This window comes from Odontesthes bonariensis, chromosome 10 (assembly GCF_027942865.1).
Source record: "Odontesthes bonariensis isolate fOdoBon6 chromosome 10, fOdoBon6.hap1, whole genome shotgun sequence".
NCBI lineage: Eukaryota > Metazoa > Chordata > Actinopteri > Atheriniformes > Atherinopsidae > Odontesthes > Odontesthes bonariensis.
In genome coordinates, this window is record NC_134515.1 from 25,157,891 (window position 1) to 25,178,421 (window position 20,531).

At 40.4% G+C, this 20,531-nt stretch overlaps 2 protein-coding genes across 6 annotated transcripts in view; both read left to right on the forward strand.

Annotated features, from left to right (window-relative positions):
• bmp7b (bone morphogenetic protein 7b) overlaps nt 1-12,210 on the forward strand; it is a 30,722-nt gene extending 18,512 nt beyond the window's left edge. The window contains exons 2-7 of the mRNA XM_075474883.1: nt 2,603-2,795; nt 4,358-4,506; nt 7,928-8,131; nt 9,035-9,111; nt 10,862-10,972; nt 11,051-12,210. Coding sequence (XP_075330998.1) covers nt 2,603-2,795; nt 4,358-4,506; nt 7,928-8,131; nt 9,035-9,111; nt 10,862-10,972; nt 11,051-11,200 — 884 coding nt within the window. The 3' untranslated portion in view covers nt 11,201-12,210. The remainder of the gene's footprint in view (nt 1-2,602; nt 2,796-4,357; nt 4,507-7,927; nt 8,132-9,034; nt 9,112-10,861; nt 10,973-11,050) is intronic.
• A 3,441-nt stretch (nt 12,211-15,651) lies between these two features.
• irf10 (interferon regulatory factor 10) lies at nt 15,652-20,517 on the forward strand. 5 transcript variants are annotated; one of them, XM_075475726.1, is made up of 9 exons: nt 15,652-15,718; nt 15,897-16,079; nt 16,543-16,738; nt 16,907-16,983; nt 17,586-17,622; nt 18,960-19,055; nt 19,155-19,541; nt 19,625-19,743; nt 20,201-20,517. In XM_075475726.1, the coding sequence occupies exons 2-9, from the start codon at nt 15,909-15,911 to the stop codon at nt 20,306-20,308; spliced, it is 1,191 nt and encodes a 396-aa protein (XP_075331841.1). In that variant the 5' UTR covers nt 15,652-15,718; nt 15,897-15,908; the 3' UTR covers nt 20,309-20,517. The 5 variants fall into 5 exon arrangements, with proteins under 5 accessions (XP_075331841.1, XP_075331844.1, XP_075331839.1 ...); XM_075475724.1 differs by having other exon boundaries at nt 15,664-15,718; nt 15,824-16,079; XM_075475725.1 differs by having other exon boundaries at nt 15,670-15,709; nt 15,824-16,079.
• The last annotated feature ends 14 nt before the right edge of the window (nt 20,518-20,531 follow it).

Below are 20,531 nucleotides of genomic sequence, written 5' to 3' on the forward strand. Positions count from 1 at the left end.
CACCCGTGCTAGATGGAGGAGACTCTGAGCCTAAAGTTAAGCCATCTAATGGCCAACCAACAGAAGCACTGAAACTAACTGAAGAATAATGGTTGTAGATTCTTTCTTTTACTCCAGTTCTGCCAAACTTCTCACAGTGGTGCCTTTGTACCGTGTCCTTCAGAGGCAGAAACAAAATGGTGTGCACTGTAAGGGGGAGATCGTACGGGGACACAACATCACCAGTTGTCTAGTATATCATTGCAGATGTACTGTATTACTTACAGCTGGCAGACAACAAGTGTGCCTTTATCAAACACACTTTGGGATTGTATTATTCATGTGTGCATGTGCGGATATTTGTACATCGTGACATGACATGTTCAGCTGATTTTGTCAGGAAGTAAACTCCCGCAACAAAAAGTCTTAAAATTTAGCTTCTCTTGTTTTCCAAAGTGTTGCTACTTTTTCTTTTATGAAGGGAAAAACAGACAAGCAATCTATCTGAGCCATGTAGGTAAGTTTAGATGACTTTATACTTTGTCAACTTTATCACCTGATTAAGTTTGAATTACTAAATGGGAGTCAAGCAGGTCATGAAATGCCAGTTGAAATGATCGGCCGATGACAATTCCAGTGTTTGTTTACAACATTTAAAAACCTTTTTGTATGACCTTCTTTACATGACTGACTGTGCTGCTAACTGATGTCGGAAATCTCATTAAGAGGTAGCATTTCGGGTGAAATGTGGAAGACATACAAGATTTTAAAAGCAAGACAACTTCCATATTAAAAGCAAAGGACACCACATTTAACTGTTATTGAGCTGCAGTAGGTTTAACTGATTCAAGAGCGGTGGTGCACAGGGTTCGCCGTTACTTTACCTGCAGATTCACTGCAGAAGCCAGTGCCAGTGTCTACCTCAAAGTTAAAAGGTGCAGTTGTGACTTAGAAGGGTGCTAAAACCTTTGCATATAATAACTCCCAATGATTTTTTTGGGCAAGATACTTGTGGTACTCCGACTGAGTATAATTTTCCAACCATATATTACATAACACCAAACCTAAACATGTATTTTCATTCTAACCATAACCACGTATTTTTAATCCTAACCATTTGTGAGCTGGAGCAAAGTCGAAAAACAAGAGAACGCAGAAAATGTTACGTTTCATGGGCCTTGTCTGGAAGTTGGCTGGCTGACATTTCTGTCTTCACCCTTCTACCTCCTTCAAGGAGTTGGTGGCCAAATCAACTCTGCTGAATGTCGACATTGTGACATAATGACACATTGTATGTCAACTTCATTACAAAGTGAGATATTGAACATCCATTCCGCCATGTAGTGAGGCGTAAGTTGCGTCTCCATATTGTGAAAGAGATTTCCAGAAAACATAGTTATTTTATAAATATATATATATGGATATATTTGCTTTATTTGGAAATTGAAACATTTTGTGCTGTGGACCAAAGTAGTTACATGTTATGAAGTAAGATCACATTGCCCCACATGATGGATCCTAATCACTTTGTTGATTCAACAACTATTTTTCCACCAAACACCATTTCACTAACATATTCATTTGTGGTTTTGAGTAAAATTGTCAACAACTTTTAAATTATATGTCCACCTCTGAATGATTTACCCAGTAGAATCACCAATCGGATAGTTAAAAATGTTACAGCTTCACCGACACACTGATGTTAACCTGTAACGCCAAGAACAAATGGTTCTAGATTGTTTCATCAAACATTTAATCTAACACAGAAAGACTTCTTATCTCAACTTTGATCTTTGATATGTATCAGCCGACTACATATACAATACAATACAATACAAACAGAAGCAGGGCAGGATTTAAACAAAATAACTGTGGTATGACACCCAGTTGATATAAGACACTGTATCCTGGGAAGTCCTGCTGTGGCAGAAGGGCAAGGCTTGGGAGGTGGGGGCTCTTGGAGGTAAAAGAGGAACTGGAAAGTAGAAATGTGGTGATAAGAAAGAGGAGGGGAGTAGAGACCGGGTACACCAAACCTGGAGCCCCAACTCATGAGAACCAGATGAAGGGCAGACTGGATGTCTCTCAGGGGCCACAAAAGGAAGAGAGAAGGAAGAGAAGCTCATAAAGCTGTCAGAGTCTGCCCGCATCTCTCTATCATGGCTCAGTGTGCACCAGATGTATTGCTTCTAGTGCTAGTCCCCATGAATGTTTCTGTCATAAGCCCAACATGTGTATTGCATGTCTATGGATGAGTCTAATGTGGGGCTGACCCAGAGACTGACAAGCTATGTCAGTTTCTTGTTAACAACTGAAGTTGATGGAGTGTTCAGGAAGAATAAACTCAAAAGAAAAGAACCTAAGAGGAAAAGACATTTATTGTCAGCTTACTTTGCAAGCATATGTTTTGTTTCCCTGGAGGTTGCAACTCAATACCACACAAAAAGCTTTTAAGCTTTATATGAGCACACATTGACCCTCTTTGTCCACCTGCAGAAATATTGTACCCCCCTGTAAAGGGGTGCCATGCAGTTCATGTGAAATTGTTCTATATACATACATGTAGTCAGCTTGCGGATAGATTACTGATTTCTTTCATATATTCATTCTTTTGTCCCCCCAGTGGAGCACGATAAGGAATTCCTACCAGTGCGGCGGCATCATCGAGAGTTCAGATTCGATCTGTCACGAATCCCAGAGGGTGAAGCAGTCACTGCTGCTGAGTTTCGCATATATAAAGACTTCATCCATGAACGTTATGATAATGAGACCTTCCGTATCAGCGTCTACCAGGTGCTGGAGGAACACTCTGACAGGTGAGCTTGGATGTATGATAACATGTCAAGAACTATGTTGGCTCTCAGTATGCCGATCACAGGTGATTTGTCAGTTCAACGCTTAGTTCACCACTGTGGTTCAGACTTTTGAAAGGACTGTTATAATGAGGATGGCTGAAAAAAATGATTGGTTAGGTTTAGGAATCTATAACAGTTGGTTTAATGTTAGGACAAAATATGGTTTGAGCAGCCTGGAAATGAACAGTAGAACTCTTGAGTTGACTGAACGAACCTCCAACCCTTTCTCAGAAGCATTGACATCATCTTCCTAGGAACCAAACGATCTGGTTTGACAGACTACATGAAATGAGCCGGACGTTTTAACACTATATCGTCAATGGAAGAGAAGTTTGCTCTTTTCTAGTTCTACCAGTCCTACATTTGAACCCATTGTGCGGTGCTAATAATTTGTCCTCATGAAATGCATCTTTGTGAGACCAGCTTTTTAGTTCTTCTTCACAGCAGACATCTTAACATAAATGATGGCCTTGTTGTATTCAATTGCCCCCATAAGCAATAGCCGTTTAACAATGTGTCAGCCTGCAGGATTCCAAGACCTTGAAACCAAAGTTTAGTTGCGAGATTAAGCAAGTTTAATAAAATGAAATCATCATTGAATTCACATCTCATTTTTTGTTCTGATGCTATATGGTTCAATATTCGTGAAAAAAAGACCTGTTGGTGATTAAATGTATTTGGATTGTTCATTTTTAAACCAAATCAGAAGTCATCTCAGGATTTAAAGATGAAAGATAATGATAATATTATGATGATTAGGATGTAATAAATTATAAAGTTTATCTCACATAAACTATAAACCTGGAATAGAATAAGACTTTGCCACATCTTCTTTGTGTGGTTATGCAACCAGCAGGTACATCTAACTTTGGGAGAGCACATGTCCTGCTCTCTTCAACCCCTCCTAAAGGTTTCTGTTGCCCGAATGGAACAACACATTCATTTATTCCTTTGCCAGGGACAGGCTTGAGTACATGAATGAGCCAAAGCTCTGTGACACACTATCTGCGCTGTCAGAAAATAGGTCGGGATCCATGAATGGGCTGCATGAAGAACAAGGGATTTTAGTCTCCATTGGTGAGATAGTAGAAAACCCAGAGTTCACTGTTGAGCAGTGGCACTGACTCGGATCTTTTCACACAGTTTTTACCTCTTTCACAGCTGTGTTTTTTTTCTCTCCTTCTCTAATTCATTGGCTTTCTGGCTCACCCTCAGAATTCCAGCCAGTGACGAATTGTGTGTAGCGTATGAAAGGACCGCTCATTTATAAAGCCATTATTGTCAATTAAGAAAATGAAGTGTTCCCCTGGGCCTCACCATCTGGAGCCTCCCCACCTCCCTCCTTCACTGCCTGTCTTGTTTCATCTCCCTCTCTGTTTCACTTTGCCACACTACCCCGTCTTTCCCCACTCCACTACTTGTTGTTTCAGTTACTCCACTTTAAATGATCACATGTCTGCTTTATTATCTGTTGCCTCAAAGTTGATATGTAACTTGAAGTGTATTTTCTCTGCTTCATCCAGAGAATCAGACCTGTTTCTGCTGGACTCCAGGGTGATTTGGGCAGCAGAGGAAGGCTGGTTGGTGTTTGATGTGACAGCCACGAGCAACCACTGGGTTCTGAACCCTGGCAGAAACCTGGGTCTACAGCTGGCCCTGGAGAGCACAAATGGTAAGGAGGGTGTGGGTAGGATTAATATCAGTATGTTCCCTGTCACCTACTGTAAGTTGCATGTCCGTGGTGTTGATGGGAGGTAGGATTCAACATGTGGTATAATCTGGCTCAAGAAGAAGGCAGCAAGTACTCAGACTCAGCAGAAACTTGAACTGCTTTGTGGTGAATATTTATTCTCAGGTTTCTCCATTAAAGTCAGGGAAATCAACAGAAACCAAAAAGAAAAATGTACATATGAAGTGAACTTTTATTCTTCTGGCAGCACCGCCTTTTATGACTCCAAAGTCCAATATGCACTGAATGCACACCTGTTCCGCTTTAGCCTATACTACTCTATGATAGGTCAAGTTACACACTTACCTTCACACAAACAGATCAAATGGCATCGTTAAACTTATTCATATGTTCACATATAAATCTAAATGATTACTAGGTCTGACACATTCCTTCCAAAGAAGTCAAACAAAATAAACATTACTAATAAAAGAATGAAAAGCCTCCGCTTGGTTTTACACAGCGATGCAGTTTATGACAGCACTACTATATTATTTGTTATATTATTATAACAAACTATTTAGCAATATTAAAATCTGTATATGCTTTGATATACAGTGTAACAAAATACTAACACGAGCAAACCTAGAATAGTAAGGGAAGCAGTATTTCAATGGCAGTGGTAGATCAAAAGAAAATGAATGAATTATGAAACATGCTTAATGTGTAAGGTGCTGGTGGTGAATAGAAGAGATCTCACCCAATTTCCTATTTCCCACAAAGTTTCACAAAGGTGAGAAGAATAGAAAGATAATACACGCGTAGATGGCGGGTAATGAGGTGGCCTCAGATGAAACAACAAAATAAAACTACATAAAAACTTCAGAAAACATGACTATATTTCAGGAAACACCTCAAAACTAAAGAATCATTTGGTAAAACAATCAGAAACAACCCAACAATGTTTTCTGAATAGTTGTGATTTTGTGATTTTATTATTGTCTTGTTGCCCCTTTCTGGAATATTGTTGTGTTTATGGTTTTCAATCGATGTGTTCATCGTTTTGATTTTCTTGCGTGTTTTTGTCTTAAAAGTTATTTGCTTTTTTTTAACGTTGTTACATGAGACATGTTTTCAGTTTTCCTTTTGCTGTGAAATCTTGTTTCACCGTATGAAATGTGTTTTCAGTTTTCTTGTGTTTTTGGGAATGTTGTCATTTTGGTTTTGTTGCGTTTGACCTCCTTGAATTTAAAAGATTACATCAAAAATATTTAGTTCCAGCGCCTAAAATATCAGCACAGATAACAAAAAAAGGGTGTTGCACACTATTATATACTTTTGCTGAACCCTTAATCTAATTTGTATGTGGGTTCCCTTTAATTAAAGTTTAGAGTCTCTGCACTTCAAGCCCATATTCATTATTCATTCATTATATGGCACTTACTTGTGTCGCAACATGTATCGTGAAGGACCCAAATGGAGACACACAAAGGGCATGTGAATGAAAAAGAGACTTTAAATGAAACTTACAAATAGAGGGCACTGCACAGCCAGAAGACACAGTAACAAAAAAATCCAAAGAAGTCTAAAAGGCGTGAAAACTAAATGGCGGAAAAGAACAGGTGATGAACAAAAACAGAAAAGGTAACAATGATGAAGATTTCGCAATGAACAAATGATACCAAGGGAAATAATGACAAATAAACCACAGGCAGACCACCTGGACCAGGGTTGAGAGAAATGTGCGCCGGGTGTAGGCGTGGAGGTGAGGAGAGAGGACCCAAAATGCAGACTAAAGGTAAAACTATTTATTCATATTAAAAGGATTTATTCCAAAACTGTAACAAAAAACGCAGCTGAGCTGGAAATCCAAACAAAAACTGAAGAACAAACAGACCTGACTGGACATGAGGAACAAGAACTTGAATAGACAGAGTAAACATGAGGTGTGACGGTGACGATCTGACAAATGCTGAAGACTGAATACTGTGGAGGGTGATTGGTGACTGAGTACAGCTGAGGATAAGTGAGCACAGTTGAAAGGAGTGGAGCTGATAACTAGACAGAAGAGAGACTGAGGAAAGGGAGGAAATGGCAAGACAAAAATGCAGAACACAGACGTGGCAAAAACACAAGATGCAGGTTGTGACAAAAAGAGAACAGGAATAAACTAAACAAGCATAAAACAGGAAGTTAGGGTTACCAAGGTACAGAAAACCTGATTTCAAGATACAACAGAAATCCAGCTGACAAGAACGCAGAATGACACATTAAAAAAACAAGAAAAGTAAAAGATTAATTTAAGGCCAAGAGCAAACTAAATTCAGAGCCTTGAAAATGAAACCTCTGAAACCCAGTCCAGACATACTGTATGCATTGGCAAAACTGTATATCAGTTATAGTACTGAGACGTACGTACACATCTGAATGTGCTCAGAATGGAGATGTTTCAAATTTCATCTGTCACAGTACAGTCCAAGCAAACATAAGGGTTGGCATAATAATATATCATGTATAAGTCTGCAGCCCGGCTGTAAAAGCCAAAAAAATCAAATGATTTGTTCTTTGCGTGAACGCAGAAAAGATACATCAAACCCTGCTTCTCATCATTCGTCACCAGCCACTCATCACCCTCATCATCCGTCATACCCTCAGCATCATTAGCAGGCATGTGGAAAATAGACTGCACTACGCCATGGATAACATCTCTTTTCATCTGGAGGCTAAAATGTTTGTCAGTAGAAAAAATTGTCAACAAACATCAAATAGTACAACAGGGCGTTGGGGACATTATCTTTCACGGGATGGCAGGATGTGACATGTTAGGTGAGGAAAACAGACACTGTATTGCTTTCAAGGGGGGCGGGTGCGCTGCGGAAGCTGTAGTCAAGAGTGATTGTACGTTGGATCGGGTATGAAGCTTTATGGGGGAGCGTGTACAGACAAGCGCATGGGACATCTTGTCGCCAGCAGAGACCTGAAGCCTTGATTTACCACCAAACGGTGATCAGACACACATTTTTCTGCCTAAGAACAAGCTATACATTGCTGGCGTGCATGTGCTTGCTCATGCACAAAACACACCCACACACACAGACTAGCAAGACAAGAAGCTTTTGATTTTCATTGCTCCATTTTTCTTGTTCTTTTTTGGGGGGGGGGGTGGGGGGGTAATCATTACTGTAGAAATCTCATTTGCAAAAAAGAATGTAGCAATGTGGACACTACAAAAGTTGTTCCAGCAAGGAAAAGACCACACACATAAGAAATAAGCTTGAAACACAGTGACAACTAAGCAGCCACACTTATTTGATGTAAAAGGCACAACCTCTCTGCTTTACACATTGCCCCACAGAAATAAACACATGATTTTCTTGACACGCTCACACCTGTTGTACCGTTTTCTGTGTGTCTGTGCCCACAGGTGAGAGTATCAATTCTCGTGTGGCAGGACTGATTGGTCGCAGTGGGCCTCAAAATAAACAGCCCTTCATGGTGGCCTTCTTCAAAGCCACCGAGGTGCACCTGCGAAGCATCCGCTCGGCATCAGGAGGGGCCAAACAGCGTAACCCAAACAGATCCAGAGGCGCAAAGAGCCAAGAAGGACTCAGAATGGCCAATGTTGCAGGTGACCACAGGAAGTGTGTGTCGTGGAGAAATTCAGTACACGGGCTCAACCATGGTTTAATGTCTCTTGTTTTTTTTTTCTCCAAAGAATTCATGGAATGGGACATTGGAACAAAAAAAAAAAAAAGGCTATGCATTTTGAAAGCCTTTGTTTTAGAGGTGTGAGAAGGCTGTGTTTATGTGAAGCATTGTAACATTAGACTGTAATGCTTCAGCTTCAAATGTCCCTCCGCTGCCTTTGTTTATTTACACGAACATTACAGAACAGTTGGGGCCAAGTTCCCTGCATGGAGGTAAGGCAGCCCTGGCTTTTATGGCAGTACACATCTGCCTTGCGCTGTGGGGCAACCAGGCCTGTGACACATGGGCCAAATGGGCCTGTTTGGAACTTTGGATACCAGTGGTCTTTAACTGGATGATGAGAACCAGTTGCTCTTGATCATTTCCAATGTGAACTGCCTTCAAGAGCTAATGTACCACAGAGCTCCAGTGGTCACAAGAAGAGGAGAAAGATGGATAGAAAACAGACATCTTTTTTTTTTACACATGGCAGAAATGGAAAAAGAAAAAGAATCAAGTTTTGAGTTATGAATCTGGCTTAGCTACATTGTGTGCACATCTGTTTCATGCAGTGAGAACTCAAAGCCCAACATAATGACCTCTATGCAGGGTGGCCCATTTATGTGAAACAATTACTGAAGTGCCGCTATTTCTGGTGGTGATTTACTTCAGCCATTGTCTGTACCATTAATGCTTGATAGGTGGACACTTGCTGCCTTTAGGTCTGTTCTTCATCATTCTTCTCTAATGGGACTGACTGTACAAAATAATTCCTCTAGCCGAAGAGGATCGAAGCACTTTTGCTGAAGCATAATCCCTCTATTTGTCTCTGTCTTTTCTGCAGAAAACAGCAGCACTGATCAGAAGCAGGCATGTAAGAAGCACGAGCTCTACGTCAGTTTCCGAGATCTGGGATGGCAGGTACAGACGTTATTCCTCGCCGTAACTACTTGGCCCAGTAAAAGCCTACATCTCATCCAGTGGAATAAAGCATCCTTCTCTGTTTTCAGAAACTTGAGAATAGATATCAGTCCAGCTTGGTGCCATTAAAAAGCATAGCACTCTAAGTAATGTTGTATCTTTACTAGGCATTTTGCATTTTTCATGACTCATTGCACACCATGTGCTATAAAAGGTGCCCTGACATAACTTTGTTTCAACATGCCAAGTCATGTTTCACATAATTTCTATGCATCCTTTCTTATTTTTTTTCATTTTACAGTAACTACAGTGACAGGATGACACCCTGTACTGTACTTTTACCCTAAACCCAGCCATTTGTCATTTTAATGGCGCATTAAAGGTGGGGTAGGGGATCTTTTTCTGGAACATTTTTTTTACATATTACTTGAAATACTCTTCACACCCCCATTGCAACCAATTAATTAAAAGTTTTGACACAAATATGAAAAGTTTTAGTGGCCTCTAGAACGTACAATCTAGGAAAAACAGTATCCAATCATTGTGAACGGACCGTTCACAATGATTGGATACTGATGCCGTCTATCAAACTGCAATCTGCTCCTCCCTCCCCCGCCCCCCCCCCCCCCGTGCGCGTACCCTGCTCCGTGAACGAATTACGCGTGTCCAGAAGCTTGGCAGGAAGCTAAACTAGAGCCAGCTTGGCTAGCACCTAGCATTATTAAACGTATAGTTGGCATATACTAAATACTAAATACGGCAACGATCGATGCTTGCTGTCAGAACAGCGCTCGTGCACCTTCGTGCTCGTGCGCGTTCATGTACTCTAGAGGCGTGCCTTCGGGGGAAAAGTGAAGAAAAGGGTTGGGACTTTTTACCTGTGTATTTTCAAATGCAGCTTCCAGGATCTCCTACCCTACCTTTAAGACACAACAGAAGCTGAAAATGGATCTGGATGATATGCAAAAGTCAAAAGTGTGCCCAAGTCGTGTGCCATAGTTGTTGCCATGAGATCACATTCATCCGTCAGGTAATATCTCCATATTTGGAGGTTGGAGGCGGGCCAGGGCAGTGGCTTTCATCCATGAGATCCATGTTGAACTTTATTTTGGGTTGTATATCACTGCTGCTTTTGGCATAGAACAGATGCTTTTACAACCCTGAACCTTCCTCAAAAAGATTCACGAGTCAGATTGGCATTTGGTTCATGCTGGGATCCTACTTTCCAACCAACTTTTTTTTTTATTTGGGTAGAATCCCAGGATTGTTGTTCACAAATGAGAACCAGGGTAATTCTCCCTGGATAAAAACACACTTGTGACAAGCCAGCCTCAGAAACATTGAGCACACAGGGGTCTGTGATTGAGAAATATAGAGATGACACGAGTCTGTGTCTTCTAAAAAATGTAAAACGGCACCATTATTGTCTGGTGACTCGTCTGACCATCCTCATGAATGACAGTATAGAGGCCAAAAGAAAAATAAGATCAATGAATTAAAATAAATTAGATAACTAAGTTTAAAGGGTTCATTTTCATTTGGGGAAGAGAACCTCACTGTTATAGTTTCAGTTGAATGCACTGGCCACAACCACTCTCACCTGTGTACACTCGATACCAAGTTGTATAAACCAACGTGAGACAAGATTTCACTTCATAAAACCACAGATTCTGATGACTGACAAAAATTCAGTCGAAGGGGCAAAAACACACAATTTCCTGGCCTAAACTTCTGTCTGCTTCCCTCTCAGGACTGGATCATTGCTCCAGAAGGATATGCAGCATATTACTGTGAGGGAGAGTGTGCCTTCCCGCTGAACTCCTACATGAATGCCACAAACCATGCCATTGTGCAAACACTCGTGAGTTCATATCTACAGTTTCATATAGTTGTGATATAATGACGTTTTCAACAAAATGACTTGCCTTTCTCTCTCCAGGTTCATTTCACTAATCCAGACACGGTGCCTAAACCGTGTTGTGCCCCCACGCAGCTCCACGCTATCTCTGTGCTCTACTTTGACGACAGCTCCAACGTCATCCTCAAGAAATACCGCAACATGGTGGTCCGTGCTTGTGGCTGCCACTAGACTATCAGCATCTTGACACGGACACATGCGTACGCACACACTGCATGGGAGGGGGAGAGTGCTTTCATGTGATATGCTGCAAAAGGATCCCACATAAAGAGGGGATGTGTGTGAATTTTATGTGAAGCCCGCTGTTATGAGGCTGAACACGACTTTCAGCCATTTTTTTTTTATTGATGATTCATCCCTACATCAAACAAACATATTTTTCCTAGAATATGCCGGCATTTTTGGAAGCAAATGTAGTTGCCTGAGAACACTGGCGATGGCTGATATCCCCAAAAATTGGCAACTCATTGGCAATGGCTAAAGAGCAATAAAGGCCATGGGAGAAAAAGTGTGGATATTTGATTTGGTGGTGAACTTTCCCTTTAAGATTTCTTACAACAAATGCACACAGACACACGACACACACACACACTCACGTTTGTGCTTTCTACTGTGTATGCAACACATTTAAAACAGTGATTGTACTGTATAATCATACATTCACAGTCAACAATCTTTTGTTTCTTTGAGTTATTATTGTAGTTCAATATGTTTGTTACATATATGAATATGAGGCCAAGAAAGTTGGATGGGTGGAATGTGTATTCCCTCTGTGTACAGTACTGTGTAAATATCATTTTTTCAAACAAAACAAGTGTATTTATTTCCTGGAATGTCACTTGGATTTGTGTTTTCCTGTAATGCTGCCTGATTTCTTTCTTGTGATAGTACACACAAACTTTGAGTAAAATGAAAAGAAATAGACAAAAAAACTACTCTGACATGAGCACTGCCTGATGCACCAGGCAAGTTTTTAGAGCAACAAAAAGGCGTGTGAAGATTCTTGTTCCGCGTGGGTGACATTTTCAGGTTTGTACTTCTCTGCTGTAATACAATCTGTCATATTTAAAAGGTCTATTTATTGAGAGCTGGCTAAGCTGTTTGACGGTGCGCTCCAATGCCTCAAATATTTTTTACTGCTGAACTGGTACAACAATAAACTGGGAGAAAAAGTAACCAAACCACCGTGAGATGTATTGTTTAATCTGGATCAAAAGTTGAATTACAGTGCCAAGTTAAGAGAAAGACACATGCTGGTGCTTAACTTTATTACACATTCCTGCGCTAATATTTGCTTGGATTGGAGCTTCATCCTTTACCTGCTGGCCTGAGATCTGTCACAAATGTTTCGGTAATCAAAAGCAAAGTGAAACTTCTCTGCCTGTATCTGAGGTTTATCTGTGAAGGGTGGATGTGGGTTATTTTCTATCTGAATGAATAGATGTTTGCACATGAATTTTGGTGGAAAGCACACTGAGGTTATGTGCAAGGAAATGTGCTCCATATTTATCAAAAAAGCCTGCATAGTATATGAAAATGATATCATGGCGTGTTAACTAAATGCAGCCCATTGATTGTGGGGTGTTGTTGGAAAAATACTGACAGTTTGTGTAGGGGATTCGGCATTGCTTGTTAATGCTGTGAAACTGTTTGTTAAACCATCTGTGTCGTGACACACACTTGGACAATGCAGCAGAAAGATATCAATTAACCTAACGCCAACTCTGTTATATGTATGAATGCAAAGATTTCGAAAAAGATTTAAAAGGAGTCCTCAAATTTAGCAAGAAATGACGACACACAATCGTCGTGGGAAAGGAAATTATCTACATGAAATTAAATCGCAAACAGATGCACAAATGACAAATAAGTAACACAAAACAGCTGCGAGGAACAACAAAGTGATTATCGTTTATGGTTGTGTTGTGCCCTGTCTTTTTATGGGACGAGTCGGGGGCTTCTTCATGTCTGTCAGGGGCGCAGTATTTCATAATCCACCCACAACTTACACCTTCAGTTATCAAAAGTAAAAGCTTCCCACAGTCCCAACAGTGTGTTGCTGAGAAAATTGCAAAGTGAACAGACAGTGAAGATGTGTTATTGATTAGAATAAAAATTCTAGGTGCAGGGGCTGGCTTGCAAACGGAATGCCAGCAATAATTTTGTTTTGACTCAGTTAAATCTATCCATCCATTTTTTTACACCCGTTCAATTCAGGGTCGTAGGGAAAGTTGGAGCCTCTCCCAGCTGCCGTTGGGCGAGAGGTGAGGTACACCCTGGACGGGTCACCATTCCGTCACAGGACAACACAGAAATAAGTAACCACACAGACTGACACTCGCACCTTACGGTCAATTTAGAATCACCAATTACACACTAAAATCGAGTGATTTTCCCCCATGTCACGCACATGTCCCAGCAGCAGGTGAACTGAAGAACAGGTTCCCAGCTGCATAATTTATTTATTCATTTTTATGAATGTCGTTAACGATTCCCTAATTTTTCACTTGTTTTAGAGCCTTTTTATTGGGTCCTCCCATGGTACTTTTTTTTTCTAAAAAGGCGTTGTAAAGCTGCAAAATGAAAGAAGAGTACTTCAATGATGTACTCCTCATCAAAACTGTACTTCAATCTTTTGATGAGAAGTATGTTTTTGGACAATGGGAGTACCCAAAGAGAACATTCAACTCCACCCAGAAAGGCCCCAGCTGGGATTCAAACTAGGAACCATCTTGCTGTGAGGTGAGGTGCCAATGCTAACCACCACACCCCAGGTTCAGTTCCATTCCAATCAAATTCAATCACAATTTATTAAGCCCTAAAAGAAATGGCATGGCTGCAGTGCAAATAATTGTTAGAGACATGTTTCCAACTTTACTGGAAATTGTAGCAGAGAGAGAGGTGTAGTTAAAATCTCCAGAGTTCACCATAATTGGGTTGGGATGTTGATTTTGTATCTTAACAACAACATTAACTGACTTCCCACACAGCATTGACAGATAGATGTTTTGTACAGAAACCCACAACCAACAGTTCAACATCCAGGGCACAGAGTAGCTCCTTCTCAAGTCGAAGGATTAAACATCTATTATTAACAAACACTGCGACCCCTCCTTCCTTATCTCTGTCTGCAGTCTTTGACTGCCCATATATCCCAGAGTCAAACTGAAAGGTTTTAGTTGTCCCTGTAGTCATATCTTGGTGAAAAAAAAACAATATTTCCCTCTCAATATTCCTGCTGTGTCCTTGTCAGGGCTCCAAGTTTGTCCATTCTATCTGCCTGTGATCTCACATTTCCCATGACCACCATAGGAAGAAAATGTTTAAACTCCTCCCTCTTTTTGTTTTGTTTCTGCTCTGATACTTTGACATGTCCTCAACTACTCTGGATTTAGGGTCTTATTCTATTCATACAAATAGCTTTCCTGTCTGCCACTGCTCAAGTTTTACTGAGGTTAGCACCCAAACACGGGACTTCCAGAGGGATAGAACCAAAGACAGGCAGAGATGGTTTAGGTGGCTTTATGAAAACATGATAAGCAATGGATGGCATGGGTGTGACATGGATGTTTAATTCTATATGCTCTGGGTATAGTAGAACTTTTCAAGGCCAAACTAATAAAATATAGTAATTCCTCTACAAAAATTGTTTTGAAACACATGTCATGTTTCAGCTGAACAGCTGATCTGTTTTTGAGATAATGACATAATTGACACATTATCACTACAAAATTAGCTTTGTTATCTGGAGATCAGAAGACAATGAACTCCTGTTCTCCAGATAATGTGATTTAAAAATAATAATAATAATTTTGAGGGGGTGTGGGCTTTTTTCCTTTCCAACCTGCCATTGGAGAAGCGGCAGGATACTGAATGGTGGGAGAAAGCCTGAGTACCTGGGAAAATGTTTCAGGACAGGAAGCAAACTTCTTGATCGGTGGGTGTGAGCAATGACTGACAGACCCGTTCAGAAATATTCTCACTCTCTCCTCAACAACTGTTAGGGTTATCGTTAAGGAGCACACTTTGCTGCCGTCTGCTGGATGTTTTTTTTTTTTTTTTTTTTTTGATACACAGCTACGTCTTAACAATATAAACTGTGAGTTTTATTGTCAATATGTTCACCGTGACTACCTGATCTGAAGAAATGGCTGCATATCCAGCCAAATGAAATAAAAAAGGTTGTATCAACTGGGGGTAAAAAAGAAAAAGAAAAAGAAAAAGACCCACTCACATACTTTCGTTTTCACAGGAACGTTTCATTATGAGTCGCTGTGTGCGCGTGAAACTGTGCGTGCGTGTTACTCTTGATGCTGATACTCCTGTGGGGAGAAAACAAAGAACCATGTCCCCTCTTGTTCTTTATTTTCCTCATGAAACACTCTCACACAATTCAAATAATATTGTTAGAGTTTATTTCTTTTATCATCTTAAAGGATGAGGCCTACAAACTGACTCGTATTATTCATCAATTCCTCTCACATTGAAAAAAAGCACACTTGTTGGTTTTAAACGCATTGCGTTTCTCCTTTATCAAACTATTCAGTCACCTTGCTTGGAAATGATTAAACACTCTAAGCAGCTCAACACGAGTAGGGAAACCGAAAGTTTTCAAAGCTTTCGCTTTCGCTTCCAAGAGCGCACTTAATTTTAGTTGCGACTTCTGCTTAAGAGATTCAGGTGAGCTCTGTAAGTCTTAAGTTTATTGTATTATATCTAAATTCACTATTTGTGCTCTATATCAGAAGCTTGAGCTGCAGCCGAATCAAATATAGCTAATTTTCCATTTGTAAGGTGGATTAAAATTGTTCGCGCAGCGTGGCGCGTGTGACATTTGAAAGTGCAGTTGTGTTCCTGTAACACACAGCATGTGTTGAAGATGGATGAAGAAGCTAAGCTGCACCTGAAAGAGTGGCTGATAGCTCAGATAGAGAGTGGGAAATATGAAGGACTGTGTTGGGAGGATGATCAGAAAACCATGTTCAGGATCCCGTGGAAGCACGCAGCCAAGAAGGACTACAACCAGACGGAGGATGCGGCTCTGTTCAAGGTAAACTTTTTATATGCAGCGTGCATTCTAAAACAGTCTGAACATGTCTTCACAGGACAAAGAAACTGACAGCTGCGTCATTCGAAAGTTAATTGAATGAAGCTATAATTGTGCCCTACTTTTGCTAATTTGAAGTCAATAACCATTCCGTTTACTAACTTTAAATTTTTTATACTTTACTCATAAAATCACGAAAAGTAGTCAGTATTAGTTGTCAGGATTGTGGGTATTTGGTGCCATAAAGACTAAATATAATATTCATATTGGCTTTGGAAAACTGTGCCACTGAATTTTCTTTAATAGATTTTTTTTCCACAGAAAGAACTCTCCCAACTGATGTATTTCATAAAGATACAGTGTTGAAAGATCATGTGTTGAAATAAATGAATAATTTCCCCATTATTTTCATGTTCAATTAGTCCATTTTGAAATAAGCATGTGGTATTTCATTGTTCATATTCAGGCCTGGGCTGTGTATAAGGGCAAATACAGGGAGGGCAGAGATAAAGCTGATCCCACTATGTGGAAGACCCGTCTTCGCTGTGCACTTAACAAGAGCACAGACTTCCAGGAGGTTCCTGAACGCAACCAGCTCGACCTCAGTGAGCCATACAAGGTCTATCGCATCCATCACGACGATGAGCCTGCCAGGCCAGCAGGTAAAAACAGACAAAGCTATTTCAGTTTGACCATATCAAGCACAGCTTAACTACAGTTTTTCTTTTTTCTAAAATTCTTCAGATCTGGCCTCTTATGTTTGCATCTACCTTGACGGTATCTGTTTTCTATTTGCATTCACATTTTCCCGTCTGTTCCGCTCCCCACAGAGTATCCTCAGTCAAAGTGTCAGGTGGTCAACCCAGTGAAACAGTCTCCGAGAAGCCCCATTTACGGGAGCAAAAAGGTGAAATAAGTAAGACTGAATGAACTGACTGTAGCACAGGGCTCAGTGAATACTTTAGAGTGGCTTTTGTACCGCTCTAACAACAGGCACAACTAGTCCTATAAGAACATAATTCACTTCAATTTGTTTGTTATGAAAAGAGTTGTTTATTTGGAGTTTCGCAATAGATGGCGATAATATTATTGGTCTTTGTGATGGTGAGAGTTTTGTATACAAAAAAATAGAAAAACAAATCGGAAAACTCTACTAACAATAACCCAATTTATGTTCTCGGAACTTCACATGTGCAAAAAGCATCAGTGCCTACCCAATAGCCAGCCAGAAAAATTACAAACATGTGTCGCATGAGAAGACAAACAACGCAGCGCTTACAACAGCTCAAAAGAAACCATATGCACAGTTAAAACATTTAAAAGGGTTGCGAGTACACATCACAAAAAAATGCCATGAGTACACAGAGTATGATAAGTAAATTTTGGTCCTAGACAGGTTCGGGCATTATTGAGGGGGCAATGTGGAGGAATTTCTGTATCAAGGGATCAGATCTCACTGGTGTAAACTTTTAACTTTTCTTTCTGTTTTTGTACCTTCATTGTCAAAAGGAAGTGATTCCGGCAAACGAAGAAAAGCCGTTGACTGGTAAGGGTTACATACACAAACTGTCAGTCTATACATGGGAAAAGGACTGTCATGGGATGCGTTTCAGCTTTATTTGAGCCAACAGCACAGGACCTTATGTTTCAGTAACAGTGGCACTTCCCTCAGTATTGCTTCTTAATATTGTGTCACCTTGCATATTGTGAAGTGATGATGGCAGCAATATGGGAATCGAGTCTGTAAAGTGAAATGCTGATTCACAGTACACTAGGACATTGTGACTGTGGTTTTATTTTTCATGTTGGTTACCGCTGGTGAGTGTAATCAGTATATACTTGCTTGTGGCTTGCATAGGAATATCGGTCTGACAATAGGTCAGCGAATGTCTAGAAGAGCTATCAGATGGGTGGCCAGAGAATTAGTAGACATTCATTTCGTCTGACGTTTCATTCATCATCATGTCAACTTATTTTGCTTTTGTTTGAGACAAAATGCAAGCAAAAACAAGATGTCCATCAGCATTCAACATTTCTAGCAGTGCTAATTTTGTAAAGCCTTAGGAGTTTTTCATATTTTTGTGTATGTAAGTATGACCTGAATGATTCGATTTTCAGATGTCCTACAGAACCAAATAATCACTTTCTATAAGCAAATGTTGCAGCAAATTCTCCTTTTTATCAGAACATGCTGCCTCTCCCTCTGCACGTCCTACCCACACTGAGCGACAGCAAAATGTAGCGAGACTCAAGATTTATAGGATGTTTTAAGTTAAGGTCTGAGTTCAGTTTCACTTTAGGTTATAGATTTGTTTTTAGACAAGTTAGTTTGACACCCAGTGTTTTCTCTAAGGTCACACATTTTACCTTTAAAGTTGATAGCGAGTACCCCATTAAACAAATGAGACACTATGTTGCACATAGTAGGTTATTTATTCAGGGAAATGTTCCAATATTGTAGATTTAAAAGTGGCAAAAAAAAGGCCAACTTGTGCTCTCATTATCTGGGACGATGCCCCTCTGTGGCAGTAACTACAACTAAATGTTTCCAGTAACTATTGACGAGTCCTCCTCATCAGTTTGGAGGAGTTGAAGCTCATTTATGTGGTCAGAACAGCGTCAGCTCTGAGATACTGAAAGGTTGTCTCACATGAAATACTTTCTTCAGGTACTTCAAAAAATGTTCTTTTAGATTAAGTAAAGACTATGACACTATATCAAATGGGATCTATATGCCAACCACTGTTAAGCCTTCATGGACTTATTGATAACAAGCTCGCTTGCGAACTTGTGAAAGTAAAAACAACAGCAACACTGATTGTTTTTCTCAGTAAGCATAATATTCTGTATGTTTTGCTCTATATTTTCTGTGCTCTTCTTTAGAAGACCTGATGAGGGAGCACCCATACTGTGAGACAACGGGAACAAATCAGGCTCCTTCTCCTGTGACTTTCCTCAGCCCTACACTTGATATAACAAGTAAGAAAACGATGAGGATTATGCACACAAACAGGGTGAAATGAATACATATAAATGATAAATGTATTACCAGCACCCTTAGTTCCATTTTCTCTTCAGACTTTCGTATGCAGGTGAAGCTGTTGTATCACGGCCAGGTGGTGATGAAAGTGACCACCATGAGCCCAGATGGGTGTTTCATCCTCCAGGGCCGCGTTCCCTTGGGAAATGAACGAATCTATGGACCCTGCTCTGCCCAGCAGCTCTCCTTCCCTTCCCCCAGCTCAGTATCGCTGCCGTCCTCCTTGGCAGAAGCAATGAATCGTCTTCTTTGTCACCTGGAAAGGGGAGTGCTATTATGGGTGGCACCAGATGGGGTGTTCATTAAGCGCTTCTGCCAGGGCAGAGTGTTCTGGAGTGGTCCCATGGCTCAACAAACTGTCCAACCGAACAAACTGGATCGAGAAAAGACATTCAAACTGCTCGATACACCCACATTTCTTAATGGTAATACTGCACATGCAACATTGCTCTGTGGAAATACCTTTTGTGTTTGATTGATCTGAATATACATTGTAATGTCTGCACAGCGCTCCAGAGCTGTTTGCAGGGGAAGGGGCCAGCACCTTCCTATGAGATTGAGCTCTGCTTTGGAGAGGAGTATCCGGACCCCAATGTACCTAAAAGCAGGAAGTTGATCGTGGCACAGGTTGGTTGAAAAGGGATACTAGTAGTTCTCACTGTAACCTCTTGCATGTGTTTTGTGTGTATTTTTGACATTCAGATGTTGAATTACCGCAGTGAAGCAGTGATTTATTTAAACAAAAATAAAAAAAATTGTTAATCATGGGAGACAGAAATCACAAGAGGAAAGCTGAGTTATATTACAGCTACAGTTGCGTGTAAAGTGGGTTTGTTCTGTTGTCAAAGGTTTTTCTTAGCATGTATTTTTCTCAAACACTGCTAGCTCGCACTTACATCTTAGCAAGTTTGTGGTCTTTGTGGTTTTTAATGGAATGCTGACAAAAATGGGAACTCTTTTTGTCCGCCACATCCAGATCAGAGCCTCAGGATTTCAAATCCCTCTGCACAGCAGCAATATTTTCAGCCAGTAGAGGTCCTCATAAACTTACTCATTGTGTCTTATTCTGTTTCCTGTTGGCTAGGTTGTTCCTTTGTTTGCGGTGGAACTATTACAGAGGTTCAACTTGGGAGAAACTGAAGAGAAACATCAGACTCTTACTTCAAACACAGACAGAATGAAGATGTTCTAAGACGGTAAAAATCTGCCCTGAGCCTGGGGAGGCACGGGCATTGTATAAATGCAGCTTAATTCCGTCCCAATTATCATCATCATAAATTACATCAGCAGAGTATTGTGAAAGAACATGTATATACAATAAACGATATCTGCATGGTGGACCTATTAGTGGTGCTAGTACTGTGCTTTAATGTGGTTATCTATTGACCGAGAATAAATGGACACCAGTAATTAAA